This window comes from Cyclopterus lumpus, chromosome 9 (assembly GCF_009769545.1).
Source record: "Cyclopterus lumpus isolate fCycLum1 chromosome 9, fCycLum1.pri, whole genome shotgun sequence".
Taxonomy (NCBI): domain Eukaryota; kingdom Metazoa; phylum Chordata; class Actinopteri; order Perciformes; family Cyclopteridae; genus Cyclopterus; species Cyclopterus lumpus.
Genome location: NC_046974.1, coordinates 3322501 through 3339902, shown reverse-complemented (window position 1 = coordinate 3339902; position 17402 = coordinate 3322501). Strand labels below are relative to the sequence as shown.

The following is a 17402-nucleotide window of genomic DNA, read 5'->3' as shown; positions in this document are numbered from 1 at the left end:
CTGTCAAAGGGAATAAAAGGTGGTTTGAGGCAGGAAGGAGGAATGTGGTTTCCCAGCTCCGACCGACCCGACGCAAACCGGAGCCTGAATGTCCGCTTTGATCCGTCCCTCATGCATTATTGATCCTTTTGGTATCGGCCGGTGGTAGATCTCCGTGTTCTGACACAAAGCGTGTCCTCTGTCGCCTCCCGGCCGGTTGGATCTGGTTCTGACTCGCCTCGTCCTTCCCCCCCCCCCCCCCTGGTTGCAGGTGCCTGTTCCTGCCCAGCCTGGCGCCCCACAACGCCCCCACCAACAACACCAACGCCTCGGGGGTCAGCGACGGAGCGGTGCTGAGCGGGATGGGGCGCAGGTAAGGACCGCCCCCTTTTTTTTTTAGGAGCTAGGAGACGGATCAGCTGATTGGTTGGCGATTACATCATCTTTTTTTTTAAAGTCAACCCCTTAAATCCGTTTTTTACCCAACTTTAGTCAACAATCATTGCGTAACCACGTTGCGACACATTGTAATATTCAAGATTTAACTACATATTCGTCTCTTGGTTTCCTTTTGTTTTCCGTTCTCCTTCTTGATTCTTCCTTCTCCCTTCTTCCTTCTTCCTTCTTCCTTCTTCCTTCTTCCTTCTTCTCGGAGCTGTTCATCTTCTTTTAAACCTCCGGAGTTCTTTAATCTCAGAGTGTGTTTCATGGTTTTTTGTCCTCTCCTCTTCTCTTCTTTCCTCTCCTCTTTTCCTTTCCTTTCCTTTCTTTTCCTTTTCTCGCCTATTCTCTTCTTTTCCTTTCCTTTTCTCTTCTGCCCTCTTTTTTCCTCTCCTCTTCTCTTCTTCCCCTCCTCTTCTCCTCTTTTTTCCTTTCCTTTCCTCTCCTCCTCTTCTTCCCCTCCTCTTCTCCTCTTTTTTCCTCTCCTTCTCTTCTTCCCCTCTTCTCTTTTTTCCTTTCCTATCCTCCTCCTCTTCTTGCCCTCATATTCTCCTCTTTTTTCCTTTCCTTTCCCCTCCTCCTCTTCTTTCTCCTCTTCTCCACTTTTTTCCCCTCCTCTTCTTTCCCCTCCTCTTCTCCTCTTCTTTCCTCTCCTCTCTTTTCTTCTCCCTCCTCTCCTCCTCTTCTTTCCTCTCCTCTTCTCATCTTTTCCTCTCCTCTCTTTTCTTCTCCCTCCTCTCCTCCTCTTCTTTCCCCTCCTCTTCTCCTCTCCTCTCTTTTCTTCTCCCTCCTCTCCTCCTCTTCTTTCCCCTCCTCTTCTCCTCTCTTTTCTTCTCCCTCCTCTTCTTCTCCTCTTCTTTCCTCTCCTCTATTTTCTTCTCCCTCCTCTCCTCCTCTTCTTTCCTCTCCTCTTCTCCTCTTCTCCTCTCCTCTCTTTTCTTCTCCCTCCTCTCCTCCTCTTCTTCTCCTCCTCTTCTTCTCCCTCCTCTCCTCCTCTTCTTTCCTCTCCTCTCTTTTCTTCTCCCTCCTCTCCTCCTCTTCTTTCCCCTCCTCTTCTCCTCTTCTCCTCTCCTCTCTTTTCTTCTCCCTCCTCTCCTCCTCTTCTTTCCCCTCCTCTTGTCCTCTCTTTTCTTCTCCCTCCTCTCCTTCTCCTCTTCGTTCCCCTCCTCTCCTCTCTTTTCTTCACCTCTCCTCATCCCCTCCTCTCTCAATCCCCTCGTCTCCTACGTCTCTCCCTCTGTTCACCTATTCATCTGCTCCCTCTTTCCTCACACAACACTATTTATAGAGCTCTCTCTCTCTCTCTCTCTCCCTCATTCGCTTCCCGTCACTCACGTCTTCCTTTCCTTCCGTCCTCTTCATCTCCCCAACCCACAATCCTTCTCTTTGTCTTTCCGCTCGTTACTCCCTCCTCCCTTTTTTACAGCTTTCTCTCGTTTCTTTCCTTCCTTCCGCCGTCACTTCTCCTTCGCCCCCATTTGTCTCGCTCCTCTTTCTCCTCCCCCCTCTTTCCTCTCCTCCCCCATATCTCACTCCCTACCTGACCCATATCCTCTATGACATCATCGTCCGATACGCAGAAGAAGAGCATGTGTCCCCTCCCTCGGTGTCTCTGTTGCATCATTAATGCGTTTAGTTTTTTCCTCCTCCTGTAATCCAAATCTATTTATTTAGCTCGTAGTCGGGTCTGTCCTCCTCCCGTGAGTGCCACCCCATAATGCTCCTATACTTTAATCTGCGTTTTGGCTTTTTTTATTTTATTTTTTAAATGTGCACAAACAAAAAGCTTGTGTGTCGTTTCATACGCAGACATCTGGCCCCAAATTGTCCCCTTATTGCCACCATCAGCACAATAATAATATCAACACAAGAGTAAACAAGCAGTAATAGCTGTGGCACTCGGTAAATACAGGAGAATGCTCCACATGTGGTGGTGGTGGGGGGGGGGGGGGTCCTATTTGACCCGGTTGGACCTGGATCCTCCCTCTCACCTTCCTCCCCCCCCCCCCTCCCCCTCCTCTTCCTCCAGGGGAGCGCTTGTTCCCGCCCCCGTCGGGCCTGAGCTACTCCACCTGGTTCTGCGTGGAGCGCTTCAGCGCGGCCCCCCAGGCCCACCCGGTGCGCCTGCTCACCGTCGTCCGCCGGGCCACGTCCTCCGAGCAGCACTACGTGTGCCTGGCGGTGGTGCTGTCCGCCAAGGACCGCTCGCTCACCGTGTCCACCAAGGAGGAGCTGCTGCAGTCCCACTGTGAGTACCGGGGAGGGGGGGGGGGGGGGGGGGGGGGGGGGGGGGGGGGGGGGGGTATGAATCATCCTCCAGTGTGCGTTTGAATGTAAAAAGACAGTTTTTAATCGTTATTTTCTTGCACCCATGACGAAGGACCTCCTATGGTTCACCTTCTTTACGACCTGCACCTTTCTCCCCCCCCCCCCCCCTAATAATGAAGCAGCGGATGAGTCGAGCGAAGAAGCGTCGTTCTACGAGATCCTGCCGTGCTGCGCTCGCTTCCGCTGCGGCGAGCTGATCGCGGAGGGCCAGTGGCACCACCTGGTGTTGGTGATGAGCAAAGGCATGCTGAAGAACAGCATGGCCTCGCTGTACATCGACGGGCAGCTCATCAGCACCGTCAAGGTTGTGTGTGTGTGTGTGTGTGTGTGTGTGTGTGTGTGTGTGTGTGTGTGTGTGTGTGTGTGTGTGTGTGTGTGTGTGTGTGTGTGTGTGTGTGTGTGTGTGTGTGTGTGTGTGTGTGTGTGTGTGTGTGTGTGTGTGTGTGTGTGTGTGTGTGACTAATCATTTTTTTTTATCAGGGATGTTCTATATTATTTGAACTTTTATAAAACTTTCCTTGGTATTTACATAGTCCCATTTATTTGTATCCAAATATATATCAGGTAACCATATGTTACCCAAAAATATGACTATAATTGTTATTAAGCATTTACATACATTTCATTCTAATATCACCCAGACGTACCCACCCGTTCTTACCAAGCTGTATGGACATGTGAACAGAAACAGAAATCATATCTTTCATATCTGACCATCTCACACACACACACACACACACAGATTAGAGCGCGGCAGACCACAAGTATCGGCTTCCTCTCGGCGCTGCTGATAGCGACGGCTTCATTTCCCTCTGAGGCCGTCAAACAGGAAGCGGTGGAGCCGGTCGTGTGTCTCTCATGAGCCGGCTTTTGTTTTGGTTTTCTTTGTTGACCTCTGGGGAGTTCCTGTAAAGTCTCTGAGGATCACACGAGTAGTGAAAGGAATCTACCCGGTAACAACAGGCGACAGGCATTTAAAAAAAACATCTATTGTGTCTCATTGGAGGCTGAAAACCCACCATTATTGTTTTTAAAATGTCTTTGTTTTAAACCCCCGAAATATGAGTTCTGGTGACTAAAAAGTGACTTTTGAAACGAGATTAAGACAGAATTAAAAAACCGGGCTGACAAAATCAATAGAAAACATCCATCAAGGATAAAAATGACACAAACTAAATAGCATCTTTAAGAATAAATAAAGTAAAAACTGCAATTATAAAATATAAAATGGTCATATTTCAAATGTATGTCTAAATGTGACGCACATTCTCTCGCTCCCCAGCTTCACTACGTCCACAGTGCGCCGGGCGGCTCCGCTCCACCAACCCCCCCCGTGCTGAGCACCGTCTACGGGTACGTGGGGACGCCGCCGGCCCAGCGCCAGCTCTCCAGCCTGGTGTGGCGCCTGGGGCCCAGCCACTTCCTGGAGGAGGTCCTGCCCGCCGCCAGCGTCGCCGCCATCTTTGAGCTGGGGCCCATCTACGTGGGCAGCTTCCAGGCCGTCTACCTGCCCTGTGAGTGGCCCCCAGTATTCTTTCTTTTCATCGACGCTCTTCCCCCCTGTTTTCTTATCTTTTCTAACCCGGTTTTATTGTCCCAGGTAAAGACTTCGAAGACGGAGGTCTCTCCGGCGTCCCCGGTGGCGTTGGTGCCGAGGAGAAGGTGTCCTTCAGCCTCTACGCGCTCTTCCGTCTCCACGCTCACGGTGGCCAAGATCAGGAAAGTCTACAACAAGCTGGACAGCAAAGCCATCGCCAAGCAGGTCAGAGGTCGTTTGTCAAGAGAAAGAACTGAAAGCAAAACATACTGCAGCAGTTCTTTAAATATAAATATCTGGTTTACTGTGAGAATTATATTTAACGAAATATATATAATATTTATATTATATATATATAATATTTATATATATTTTTATATATATATATATATAATATTATATTTAAATTATATACTTAAATTATATTTATATATTATATTATATTTATTTATATATATATATATATATATATATATATATATAAATAAATATAATATATAAATATATATATATATATATAAATTATATTTATATATTATATTTATTTATATATATATATATATATATATATATATATATATATAAATAAATATAATATATAAATATAATTTAAGTATATAATTTAAATATAATATTGTATATATATATATATATATATATATATATATATATATATATATATATATATATATACTGTATATAAGCAAGCAGCTAACACACCATCCTATTATGTGGTGTGTTTGAGCTCCAAATGAGTTTTCCTCCTCCCTCCCTTATCTCTCTCCCCACCTGGCATGTTATTTCCCAGCATGCACTGCTCTCCCCCGCTGAGCCTCGGCTCTCGGCGACCCGCAGGAAGCAGACGGCACAGAAGTGCAGAGGCGGCGTTTCTGCTGCAGGAAGCAGAAACGCCGCCGTGCACTCGTTTTTCTTATTTCTTATTATATATATATATAAGGAGAGTATTTAGCGGTCGGAGCGACGGAGCGTGGCGTCTCTTTTCATTCTCGCTAAATTGGTCCCATATTTCACATTAACCGGCCGAACAAAAGCTTCTTTTTTTAGAAAAGTCCAGACCGTGATACAAGCTGCTCAGCCTTCAGCACCACGGTGTGTCGCAGCATCCGTAGAAAGAGGAACAAAAGAAACGCACTGACATTATTATAATATATTGTATGTTCTTTGACCTTTACCGCGACCTTGTCTCTTCTCTCCCCCTCTGTAGCTCACCGTGTCCTCTCATGAAAACGCCACTCCGGTCAAGCTCATCCACAACGCCGCCGGCCACCTCAACGGACCGGCGCGCTCCATCGGCGCCGCCGTCATTGGATACTTAGGTAAAACAGAAAAAAAAAAGAAAGAAGCTCGCCAACGCGTGAAGCTCGCCAACGCGTGAAGCTCGCCGCGTTTCACGCTGCAGCCGCGCTACGTTTTTTTTTTCTCTCTCTCTCTTCTCGTCCCGCAGGCGTCCGCGCGTTCGTGGCCAAACCCGTGGCCACCAACCTGCAGTACGTGGGCGGGGCGGCGGCCATCTTGGGCCTGGTCGCCATGGCGTCGGACGTGGAGGGGCTGTACGCCGCCGTCAAGGCGTTGGTGTGTGTGGTGAAAAGCAACCCGTTGGCCAGCAAGGAGATGGAGCGCATCAAAGGCTACCAGGTGAGAGGGAACGAGGGTTTCACAACAAAGACAAAAAGACCTTTTTATAGTAACCAAACTCTTTCTTCTCTCGTAAACCTGTTTTTAGACGTATGAAACATTTTTTTTAAATGTATACTCGGTTAAAATCTTATTTTGTTCCTCCGTCTGCTGCTGTAAATTAGTTTTATTCTCATGTATTTCATCATAATCCTCACAGAGTCCACCGGGAGTCACATGAAGGGGGAAAAACAAACGAAAGAAATGACTCTCAAATCTCCCAAAACCTTTTCCTTCCGGGTCCTTAAGGGCAGCTCCAGTGTCTTTTATAAAGAGAAACTCGACTGTCCGGTTAACATCTGCTCCCCCCCCCTCCCCACCCCCCCCCCTCCCCGTTGCAGCTGCTGGCCATGCTGCTGAAGAAGAAGCGCTCGCTGCTCAACAGCCACATCCTCCACCTCACCTTCTCCCTGGTGGGGACCGTCGACAGCGGCCACGAGACCTCCATCATCCCCAACTCCACCGCCTTCCAGGACCTGCTGTGTGACTTCGAGGTGAGGGGCTTTGAGGGGCTTTTGAGGGGGGGTGGCGGGGGGGGGGGGGCCTCTTCCTGCCGGTTTTGTTAGTCGGTCTCAGTCTGCTCCTTCTGCTCCTCAGGTCTGGCTCCACGCTCCCTACGAGCTCCATCTGTCTCTGTTTGAGCATTTCATCGAGCTGCTGACGGAATCCAGGCAAGCGTCCAAAGACGGTTCTTTACCTCCCGGTTCACCTAAAGTGAATCAAAGTCTGATTGTGTGTGTGTGTGTGTGTGTGTGTGTGTGTGTGTGTGTGTGTCTTTCCCGCGTTCTGCGTTGCAACAGCGAGGCGGCCAAGAACGCCAAACTGCTGCGTGAGTTCCAGCTGATCCCCAGACTGCTGCTGACCCTGAGGGACTCCTCGCTGTCCCAGCCCACCGTGGCGGCCATCAGCAACGTGCTCAGCCTGCTGCTGCAGGGCTTCCCCAACCCCTACGACCTGCTGCGGTAAAACACACACTGCTAGGATGGGAGTGACTGGGTGGGATGATGTACATCTGAGAGGCGTTTTAATCGTGCGTTTTTTTTGATGCCACCTCACAGGTTTGGCCAGTTCATCTCCTCCACTTTGCCAACGTTCGCCGTGTGTGAGAAGTTTGTCGTCATGGAAATCAATAACGAGGAAAAGCTCGACGGAGGTAACGCGAAAAACACGCAAAAGCGGCTTGTTTCTTTTTATCCCGTTTTTTGTTCGTGAGAATTTCTCACCCGACCGTTTTTTCCCCCTTTTTTGTGTCTCCCAGGCAACGACGAGGACTTCGGCGGCCTCCTGTCGGCCAGCCTCATCCTGCTGAGGAACCGGCTGCTGGACAACCTGCTGCGGCTGCTCTTCACCACCAAAGAGAAGTGCACCGTCAACGCCCAGTGAGTCCACGGCTCGCTCGTCGAAGAGTGCGCGCGTCGCATGTGTTCACCGCTTCGCAGCTAAAGCGACGCCGCTCTCTCTTGTGTCCACCCGAAAAAAAAAAAAAAAGGGCGTGCGAGGACCTGGTGCGGACGCTGGGCTTCGATTGGCTGCTGATGTTCATGGAGGAGCACCTGCACTCCAGCACGGTGACGGCGGCCCTGTGGCTCCTGGTGGTGCTGCTCTCCAACCAGTCCATCCTCAACCGCTTCAAGGAGGGCCTGTGCGGCGGAGGCTGGCTGGACCACACCGACGCCGTCCTGACCAATAAGATCGGCACAGTGCTGGGTGAGTGCCCGAGGGCGAGGGGGGGTGGGGGGGGGCGGGGTCTGCAAGTCCCGTTTGAGCTAACTTGACATTAGCTCAAACGATTGTGTCCATTCTGTGAACGTTGAACACCCCCCCCTCCCCCCTCCACCGCGAGACTCCGACAGCGCGCCGTGGTGATGTGCAGTGTGTGTGTGTGTGTGTGTGTGTGTGTGTGTGTGTGTACTGTGTGTTGTGCTGTGGCTCAGCAGACGCCTCTCCTCACTCTGGCAACGCTTTCCGTCGGAGTTGGCCGTCGTTCAGTACACAGAAAGCGGCGCAGTGCGCCCGCCTCACAGCCAAGGGTTCGTCTTCTCCTTTCTTTTTGCTCCCCCCCCCCCCCCCCTTTGCTGCCGCTGCGCCGTAGAGTCCCTCCCGAGCTCGCTGGTTTTCAACCTGGGGAAGTCAGGATTTAACTCTCCTCACCGCCTTCCTCTTCCCCCCCCCGCCTCCCGGGTCGAGAACCACCGACCACCTCGCTGCGTAGTGTCATGGCCGAACCGTCGCATTGTCAGAATGAAGCCCTTTTTAGATGTGGAGCTTGTCCTTCTAATCCCAATTCTTTTTTAAATGATTTTGTTTTTCTTCTAGTTTCCCAGTTTAAATCCTGCCTGATTAGCCCAGTTAGAGGACTTTCAAGCCTTGGTTCATAATTCTAACCGCCGCCTCCATGACCCATGACCTGTCATTCCCCATCGTTCATCCTCCTCCTCCTCCTCCTCCTCCTCCTCCTCTTCCTCTTTAGGCTTCAACGTGGGCCGCAGCGCCGGCGGGCGCTCCACGCTGCGGGAGATCAACCGGGAGGCGTGCCACTTCCCGGGGCTTCCCGTGCTGCAGACGCTGCTTCCCAAGCACACCAACGTGCCGGAGCTCTACTTCCTGCTCATGGCGCTGTTCCTGCAGCAGCCCGTCACCGAGCTGCCGGACCGCCTGCAGGTACATGTTAGTACACGCCGCTTATTTCTTCCTCCTTCTACGTTCACTGCAAGTAATTGTGTTGAGGAAGCTCCGAGAGGCCGGTGAGAGAAAAGCCCATAATATTCTGCTCATCCGTATGGTTTTCTCTCTTTTGTTCCCGACTGAAAAATAACCAGGCGAAAAGAAGTGTTTGTTGTTGTAATGCTCATTGAGGCCAAGCCTCCTGTGGCCAACACGAGTATTACAACAACAAGCACTTTTTATTTATTTTTTTACATGCCAACACATTTGAAGAAAAGTGAAGAAAATTTACTTGAACCCTAAAAATGCTTTTTTTAAAAAAAATGTATCTCATTTTTACCTCCGAAATTATAAAATGTGACTAATGTAGTTAATTTCTGTCTTTCTTTAAATCAAACTTTTACTTTATCCTGAAAAACTTTTCTTTTTTTTTGTTTCACAGGAACAATTATCCTTTTTTCACCTGGCAATTTTTTATACCGAGAGAAAACGATTTAGATTTTCCTCTTTTTAAAAAAAAAATATATATATATATTATTATCCTGACTTTATTGAACTTAAAAAAATGTTTTTTTTCTCATTTACCTCTCAGGGCTTCCATAAACAATCAATTAATATGAAATGATAAAATGTGACCATAATGTACTTAATTTCTGTCTTTCTTTAAATCAAAGTTTACTTTATCAAAAATAATAATTTTTTTGCGTAAATCCGCGACATCGGTACATTTTGACGTATTCCCTGAAATGACGTGCATTAAGTGAAACGGCATAATAATGTTCATAATGTTCTCTGACGGTATATTTAGGGTCATTTACATTCTGCAGGATTAACCACCGAATCGGTGGAAAACGCTGAAATGCCTCAAACCAGATGAAGAAATACATTCTGGATGCCAGATTGACAGTTTACAGACGTCAAAACAACGCACAGAAGGGTGTACCTGGCCGTGTATTACCCAATGTGTCCGTTTGCCCTCTCAGTTCGACCTGGACTCCATCTGGACCTTCATCTTTGGCATCCCGGCCTCCAGCGGCACCGTGGTGGGCTCCATCCACAACGTGTACACCGAGGCGGCCTTCCTGCTGCTGGCCATGCTGCGCAGCATGCTCAACCTGGTGAGAGGCCGCCTGGCACCGTGGAAGAAGAGATTCCTTTTTACCCAGAATTTGACTAATTAAATCCGACACCTTTTTTTTTTCTCCCCCAAAAGCAGATTAGTTTCCCCACACGGTGGTTTCTTTTTTAAAAGTGGTTCTTCATGTCCGATTTCACAGCAGTCGCCAGCTTGGTTTCTTTTTGTTTCCTAAGCTTCATTAATCCAACGAGGAAAAATGACTGCACACACACACACACACACACACACACACACACACACACATGCTGTTTTCATCCACCAGCTCAGGTTTCTCAGGGAAGCTTCACTCAACCTCCTGGGAACCAAACTCTCTCTCTCTCCTCTCTCTCTCTCGTCTCTCATCTCTCTCTCTCTCTTCTCTCTCTCTCTCTCTCTCTCCCCCCCAGCCGTGGCAGTCGGAGGAGGAGGGCTCCTGGCTGAGGGAGTACCCGGTCACCCTCATGCAGTTCTTCAGGTACCTCTACCACAACGTGTCCGACCTGGCGCCCATGTGGCACAGCGCCGAGTTCCTCTGCGCGCTGGCAGCCACCGTCTTCCCCTTCAACATCCGGCCCTACTCCGAGATGGTGAGGCGGCACATTGTTTTTCTTTAAAATTGAGGCTTTAAAAAATCAATGAATCTCATCATCGCGGGGTATTGATTGGTTCCAGGTCACCGATCTGGACGACGAGGCGGGGTCTCCCACCGAGGAGTTCAAGGCCTTCGCCGGGGACTCTGGTATGAACCGCAGCCAGTCCGAGTACTGCAACGTGGGCTCCAAGACCTCCCTGACCAACCACCCGGCCAAGAAGTACGTCTTTGACTTCATGAGGGTGCTGATCATGGACAACCTCTGCATGACCCCGGCCAGCAAGCAGACGCCCGTCATCGACCTGCTGCTGGAGGTGAGGACGCTGACCCCCGCTGACCCCCCGCTCGCATAGTCACAAAATTCTGTTTTCCTAAAAAAAAAAAGTGTGTTTTTTTTCCCCCTGGTCCCAGGCCTCTCCGGAGCGCTCCACCAGAACGCAGGCAGAAGGAGTTTCAGTCCAACATCCTGGAACGGCGTCATGGAGCATCTTCTGGCCGCCGATGTCCTTCTAGGTCCGAGCAACGTCCTCGTCAGACTGTCGCCCAGTATTCTGCAGTTTATGGATGAACATTAAAAAACGAGTAGAGGAGACGAGCTGGTGATTATGCAGAAAATGGCCGTGATGAGTCAGCAAAGCACCGCCCGAAGCCCAGAGGACAGCAAGCGTCCCGTGTTATATTTAGTGTATTTATTCATGTTTATGTACAAATATGTATTATAACACAATAAAATGCCATTTCTTAAAATGTACCTGAGCTCGTAAGTTAGCCGTTAGCATGTGTTATGCATATGACGTCTGTCACTCAAGACGTCACCTTGCTGTTAAAACCCTCCCTTTGTCTAAACGATGAGGTTCTTCTTCACGTGTGATGAATGCACTTGAAGGCATCACCGCTCTCTCTCTCTCTCTCTCTCTCTCTCCCCTCTCTCTCTCTCTCTCTCTCTCTCTCTCTCTCTCTCTCTCTCTCTCTCTCTCTCTCTCTCTCTCTCCGTCCAGGTGAAGACGCCTCTCTGCCCCTCAGCAGCGGGGGCAGCTACCAGATTCTGGTCAACAACGTCTTCTACTTCACCCAGAGGGTGGTGGACAAGCTGTGGCAGGGCATGTTCAACAAGGACTCCAAGCTGGTGGTGGACTTCATCGTGCAGCTCATCGGACAGGTGAGGGGGGGGGGGGGGGGGGGGGGGGGGGGGGGGGGGGGTCCAGAGGGTCCAGAGGGGACGAAGGAACCCAAATAGTTCAAGTCTTCATACACTTCAAGTCCACGTTCGCTAGATAATAGTTATCATAGATTTCTTCACGCCAACGAATATGAATTTAATGTTTTCATTAGTTTAAAAAAAGCTGTGCGGCACTCGCGTGTTAATTTATTTTTTCACAAGTTTTCATAAATATATTATCGTTTATGTTTGACTCATTTTATATATATATTTTTTAATTTATTTTATTTTATCAGTGAATCAGTATGACAAATAAAATGTAATTTTATATTTTTTATTAAATTAAATTAAATTAAAATAATAATAATTTAAAAAATAAATACAAATTAAATAAATAAAAAACTAGCTAATACTTAATTACTTAAATACTCAATCAAAGCCTTCTGTGCACACTACAAGATTAGGAGATTATGCTCTGAAATGCATTTCTTTTAAACCCCCTTTTTTTAAATGCCCCTTTTGTGTGCTTCGTGGTTCAGATGGCCGTGCGTTGTCATGCCGACAGAAGGAACGAGGACGCGTTTACTTTTCAATTGCCTTCAAACGACTTGAAATATAACGATCCGTGTTTTAACTTTAAGCTTTGTAACTCGTTGTTGAAGAAGAAGAAGAAGAAGAAGTCCTTAATCCACTAAAATAACACACGAATAACAAAGCAAGGACTTAACCCAGTGCGGCCCCCGGTGGCTCAAACTAATCTTTTGTGCTCCTCCTCCAGTCCAAGAGGCGTTCTCAGGGTCTCTCCCTCGACACCATCTACCACTGTCTGAACCGGACGGTGCTCTACCAGCTGTGCCGACCCCACAAGACGGTGGCCCAGCAGGTGGCCCTGCTGGACGCCCTGCGGGTCCTGACCGTCAACCGCAACCTGGTGCTCGGGCCGGGCAACCACGACCAGGACTTTGTGGCCTGCCTGGCCCACTGCTTCATCTGCCTGCACAGCGGGAGGTAAGGTCACCAGGGGTCAGGGGTCAGGGTTTACTGGTAAGGCCGTTTGCCAGGAAATGAGGTGGAGTTAGCTTAGCTTAGCTTACAGTCATTTAGTGGAGTTAGTTGAATGGGAGGAAAGAACAATAAATCACTATTTCTAAGTTATTTTATCATATTTAATTTGATTTTGTTTAGTTAGTTGAAGGGTTCCAATTCTTTAAATGTGTTACTGCATTATCTGATGAATGTTTATGCAACTAAAACACCAGTTTAACAAAGTCACGAGGACACAAACTTCATTATTCTCAGAAATAATAAAGTCATACATCAGAAATATATGAGAAGAAAAATATTTTGCAATGTTGACCTAATCAACTAATACTTTGCAATGTTGTGGATTTAACAATAAGGAAATACTTTTCTTCTCCTTAATTTACCTTTTTGTGTGTGTGTGTGGTGTGTGTGTGTGTGTGTGTGTGTGTGTGTGTGTGTGCGTGTGTGTGTGTGTGTGTTGTGTGTGTGGTGTGTGTGTGTGTGTGTGTGTGTGTGTGTGTGTGTGTGTGTGTGTGTGTGTGTGTGTGTGTGTGTGTCCGCCCGCCCGCAGCAGCGTGGAGGGCTTCGGTCTGGAGGCGGAGGCCCGGATGACCACCTGGCACGTCATGATGCCCACGGAGAACGAGGCGGACGCCACGCACAGCCACGACGTCAGCGAGGGTGAGACGCTGTGTGTGTGTGTGTGTGTGTAAAAATATCCTGCACATTTAATAATGCATTTCAGAGAATACATGTCTATGAAGGCAAATCACTGTAAATATACTGTATATATATAGTATACAAATTATTATTATACAAATATATATATATTATACAAACCAGTCAAGCCTGTCCTACCGTGTGACCGTTGTTTACAATGTCTGGTGCCCATCAGATCTGTACCAGATTGATAGCCCCCCCCCTTTCCCCCCTGCAGGCCGCCAGCTGCTCCTGAAGGCGGTGAACCGGGTCTGGACGGAGCTCATGCACAGCAAGCGTCAGATGCTCGAGGACATATTCAAAGTGTCTCTGCCCTGCAACGACCGGGGCCACGTGGACATCGCCACGGCCCGGCCCGCCCTGGAGGAGCCGGCGCTGAAGAGCTGGCAGAGCCACCTGGGTGAGGAACACACACACACACACACACACACACACACACACACACACACGCGCGCGCACACGCACGCACACTTGAGCCGAGCGGCCAAGTGTGCAGAACCAGACGCGTTGGCAGCTCGCCAGATGTTGTCCAAACACACGTTTTAATGGGGGTCTGTTCCCATCCACCGAAATGTAGGAGACGCATATTGCAGAACCTGTTTGTAGTTATTTTTTAAAACCTTTTTTTGGCCCCCCCCCCCCTCGCTTTTCCCCGCTGTCCCAGTCCATGAGAAGAAGTGCATCAGTCGCGGCGAGCCGGTGACGCCGGCCACCCAGTCCAAGCTGTCCAGGGTCAGCAGCGGCTTCGGCCTCTCCAAGCTGACGGGCGTCCGCCGCAACAAGAGGGAGAACAGCCTGAACAAGAACAGCCTGTCGGCGCAGGTACGGGGGCACCGGGGAGGGGGCACCGGGGACGGGGCACCGGGGAGGGGGCACCGGGGAGGGGGCACCGGGACGGGGGCACCGGGGAGGGGCACCGGGGAGGGGGCACCGGGACGGGGGCACCGGGACGGGGGCACCGGGGGGGGGGCACCGGGGAGGGGGCACCGGGACGGGGGCACCGGGGACGGGGGCACCGGGGAGGGGGCACCGGGGAGGGGGCACCGGGACGGGGGCACCGGGGAGGGGGCACCGGGGACGGGGGCACCGGGGACAGGGGCACCGGGGGAGGGGGCACCGGGACGGGGGGCACCGGGGAGGGGGGGCAACCGGGGAGGGGGTCCACCGGGACGGGGCACCGGGGAGGGGGGCACCGGGGGGAGTGGGCACCGGGACGGGAGCACCGGGGACGGGGGGCACCGGGGAGGGGGCACCGGGGCGGGGGCAACCCGGGGCGGGGGCACCGGGGACGGGGGGCAAACCGGGGAGGGGGCACGGGGACGGGGGCACCGGGGAGGGGGCACCGGGGCGGGGGCACCGGGACGGGAGCACCGGGGACGGGGGGCACCGGGACGGGGGCACCGGGGCGGGGGCACCGGGGAGGGGGCACCGGGACGGGGGCACCGGGGAGGGGGCAAATTACCGGCCGGGCGTGCACGCTTGGTGTGCGTTCGGTCGCTCGCTGCAGTGTTGTGCGTTTGTGGTCCACAGGAGACGTTCCAGTGGATGTTCACGCACATCGCGGTGGTCCGGGACCTGGTGGCCATGCAGTACAAAGAATACCAGGAGGTACTGATCCATCTTCACCGCATGTACACAGTTACTGTGAGGAGCTTTGAACTGGTCATGGACCTCAGCGTAAGTCCTGGTCCTCTATAGACATCAGTTAGTTCCGGTCCTTTGTAGACCTCAGTTAGTCCTGGTCCTCTATAGACATCAGTTAGTCCCGGTCTTTTGTAGACCTCAGCGTAGTCCTGGTCCGCTATAGACATCAGTTAGTTCCGGTCCTTTGTAGACCTCAGTTAGTCCTGGTCCGCTATAGACATCAGTTAGTCCCGGTCCTTTGTAGACCTCAGCGTAGTCCTGGTCCGCTATAGACATCAGTTAGGTCCCGGTCCTTTGTAGACCTCAGTTAGTCCTGGTCCGCTATAGACATCAGTTAGTCCCGGTCCTCTATAGACCTCAGCGTAGTCCTGGTCCGCTATAGACATCAGTTAGTTCCGGTCCTTTGTAGACCTCAGTTAGTCCTGGTCCGCTATAGACATCAGTTAGTCCCGGTCCTCTATAGACCTCAGCGTAGTCCTGGTCCGCTATAGACATCAGTTAGTTCCGGTCCTTTGTAGACCTCAGTTAGTCCTGGTCCGCTATAGACATCAGTTAGTCCCGGTCCTCTATAGACATCAGTTAGTCCTGGTCCGCTATAGACATCAGTTAGTCCCGGTCCGCTATAGACATCAGTTAGTCCCGGTCCTTTGTAGACCTCATTTAGTCCTGGTCCGCTATAGACATCAGTTAGTTCCGGTCCTTTGTAGACCTCAGTTAGTCCTGGTCCGCTATAGACATCAGTTAGTCCCGGTCCTCTATAGACCTCAGTTAGTCCTGGTCCGCTATAGACATCAGTTAGTTCCGGTCCTTTGTAGACCTCAGTTAGTCCTGGTCCGCTATAGACCTCCATCAGTAAACAGACTACAGAGAGAAGATGGTCTGGTTCAATAGAGTTCTTCTGTCGGACTCCCCCCCCCCCCCTCCGTAGTAGTAGTCCTCCTCCTCATCCTCTTTTTTCCTGTTCCTCCTCTTCCTCTTCCTCTTCATCCTCCTCTTCCGTAGTGCTCCTCTTCCTCGTCCTCCTTAGTGCTTGTCCTCCTCAGTGCTTGTCCTCCTCCTCCTCTTCCTCCTCTTCCTCCTCCTCCTCCTCCTCCTCATCCTCTTCTTTCCTGTTCCTCCTTCTCCTCTTCCTCTTCCTCCTCTTCCTCCTCCTCTTCCTCCTCCTCCTCCTCCTCATCCTCTTCTTTCCTGTTCCTCCTTCTCCTCTTCCTCTTCCTCCTCTTCCTCCTCCTCTTCCTCCTCTTCCTCCTCTTCCTCCTCCTCCTCCTCATCCTCTTCTTTCCTGTTCCTCCTTCTCCTCTTCCTCTTCATCCTCCTCTTCCTCCGCTTCCTCGTCCTCCTTAGTGCTTGTCCTCCTCTCACTGTTCTTCCTCCTCCTCCTCCTCCTCCTCATCCTCTTCTTTCCTGTTCCTTCTCCTCCTCTTCCTCCTCCTCCTCCTCCTCCTCCTCTTCCTCTTCTCCTCTCTGGGAACACAACATGAAAGTTCCTCACAGTAACTTCAAGCAGATTTAACTCGTGTAATGTTTCCAAGCGCAGCTCATTGCAGATTAATTATTATTATTATTATCGAACCGACAGACGTATGTTTTCACGAGCAGCTTCTCGCTGCACACACACACACACACACACACACACACACCCCTCCTCTAATAGCAACGTGTTCCGCCCAGCGGCAGCAGAACGCCCTGAAGTACGTGACGGAGGACTGGGCGTCCATCGAGTACGAGCTGCTGCGCGAGCGCGGCCTCTGGGGTCCGCCCATCGGCTCCCACCTGGACAAGTTCGTGCTGGAGATGACGGAGGGGCCGTGCCGGATGAGGAAGAAGATGGTCCGCAACGACATGTTCTACATCCACTACCCGTACAACCCCGAGATGGAGCCCAACACCAACTCGGCACAGGTACCCCCCCGTCGGCTTTAGAACCACGTGTTCCCCAACAGAACGTCTTCACAGTCTAAATATTGTTTACGGGGATTTTTCTATTTACATTTTTTTTTTTTTTATATATATTTAGCTGATTTATTTTACATTTGGAGCGACTAGCTGGATGTTTGATGATATGTTTTGAATATCAGAAACACAAGCAGACAAAAAGGAAAAGTTCAAATCATTCTTATCATATATTTTTTTTAGAATAATTCAGTGTTTTGAAGCTTCATTAAGATTCTAAACGTGAAGATCAGACGCCACTATTATAATTATATATAATATATATATATTATATATATATATATATATATATATATTACATATAATATATATATATTACATAAAATATATTAGTATTACAGTATCTGTAGATTTAGATTAAGTTGCCGATTTAAAGTGATCCAAACATTTAACATAAAAAATAAATTTTAAAAAAGATATATGTTTATGGTACATGTTTTTGTTTTATTTATTAATTGTTTAATTTCATTTTCACTGCAGTAAAAAAAAACAAAAAACATATATGTTATGTATATATATATATATATATATATATATATATATATGTAAT

At 49.7% G+C, this 17402-nt stretch overlaps 2 protein-coding genes across 2 annotated transcripts in view; both read left to right on the top strand.

Annotated features, from left to right (window-relative positions):
- The window catches only part of LOC117736156 (E3 ubiquitin/ISG15 ligase TRIM25-like), a 706744-nt gene that overhangs the window by 68164 nt on the left and 621178 nt on the right, over positions 1-17402 (top strand). The gene's annotated exons all lie outside the window — the stretch shown is intronic.
- The window catches only part of wdfy3 (WD repeat and FYVE domain containing 3), a 60505-nt gene that overhangs the window by 32679 nt on the left and 10424 nt on the right, over positions 1-17402 (top strand). Inside the window, 28 exon segments of the mRNA XM_034541301.1 lie at positions 251-346; positions 2445-2668; positions 2871-3052; positions 4031-4262; positions 4349-4434; positions 4436-4510; positions 5511-5622; positions 5751-5941; positions 6322-6474; positions 6578-6651; positions 6781-6942; positions 7039-7133; positions 7239-7359; positions 7470-7687; positions 8451-8647; positions 9628-9762; positions 10169-10348; positions 10434-10667; positions 10765-10794; positions 10796-10825; positions 10827-10866; positions 11352-11512; positions 12291-12520; positions 13107-13216; positions 13473-13655; positions 13920-14077; positions 14786-14863; positions 16571-16801. Coding sequence (XP_034397192.1) covers positions 251-346; positions 2445-2668; positions 2871-3052; positions 4031-4262; positions 4349-4434; positions 4436-4510; positions 5511-5622; positions 5751-5941; positions 6322-6474; positions 6578-6651; positions 6781-6942; positions 7039-7133; positions 7239-7359; positions 7470-7687; positions 8451-8647; positions 9628-9762; positions 10169-10348; positions 10434-10667; positions 10765-10794; positions 10796-10825; positions 10827-10866; positions 11352-11512; positions 12291-12520; positions 13107-13216; positions 13473-13655; positions 13920-14077; positions 14786-14863; positions 16571-16801 — 4018 coding nt within the window.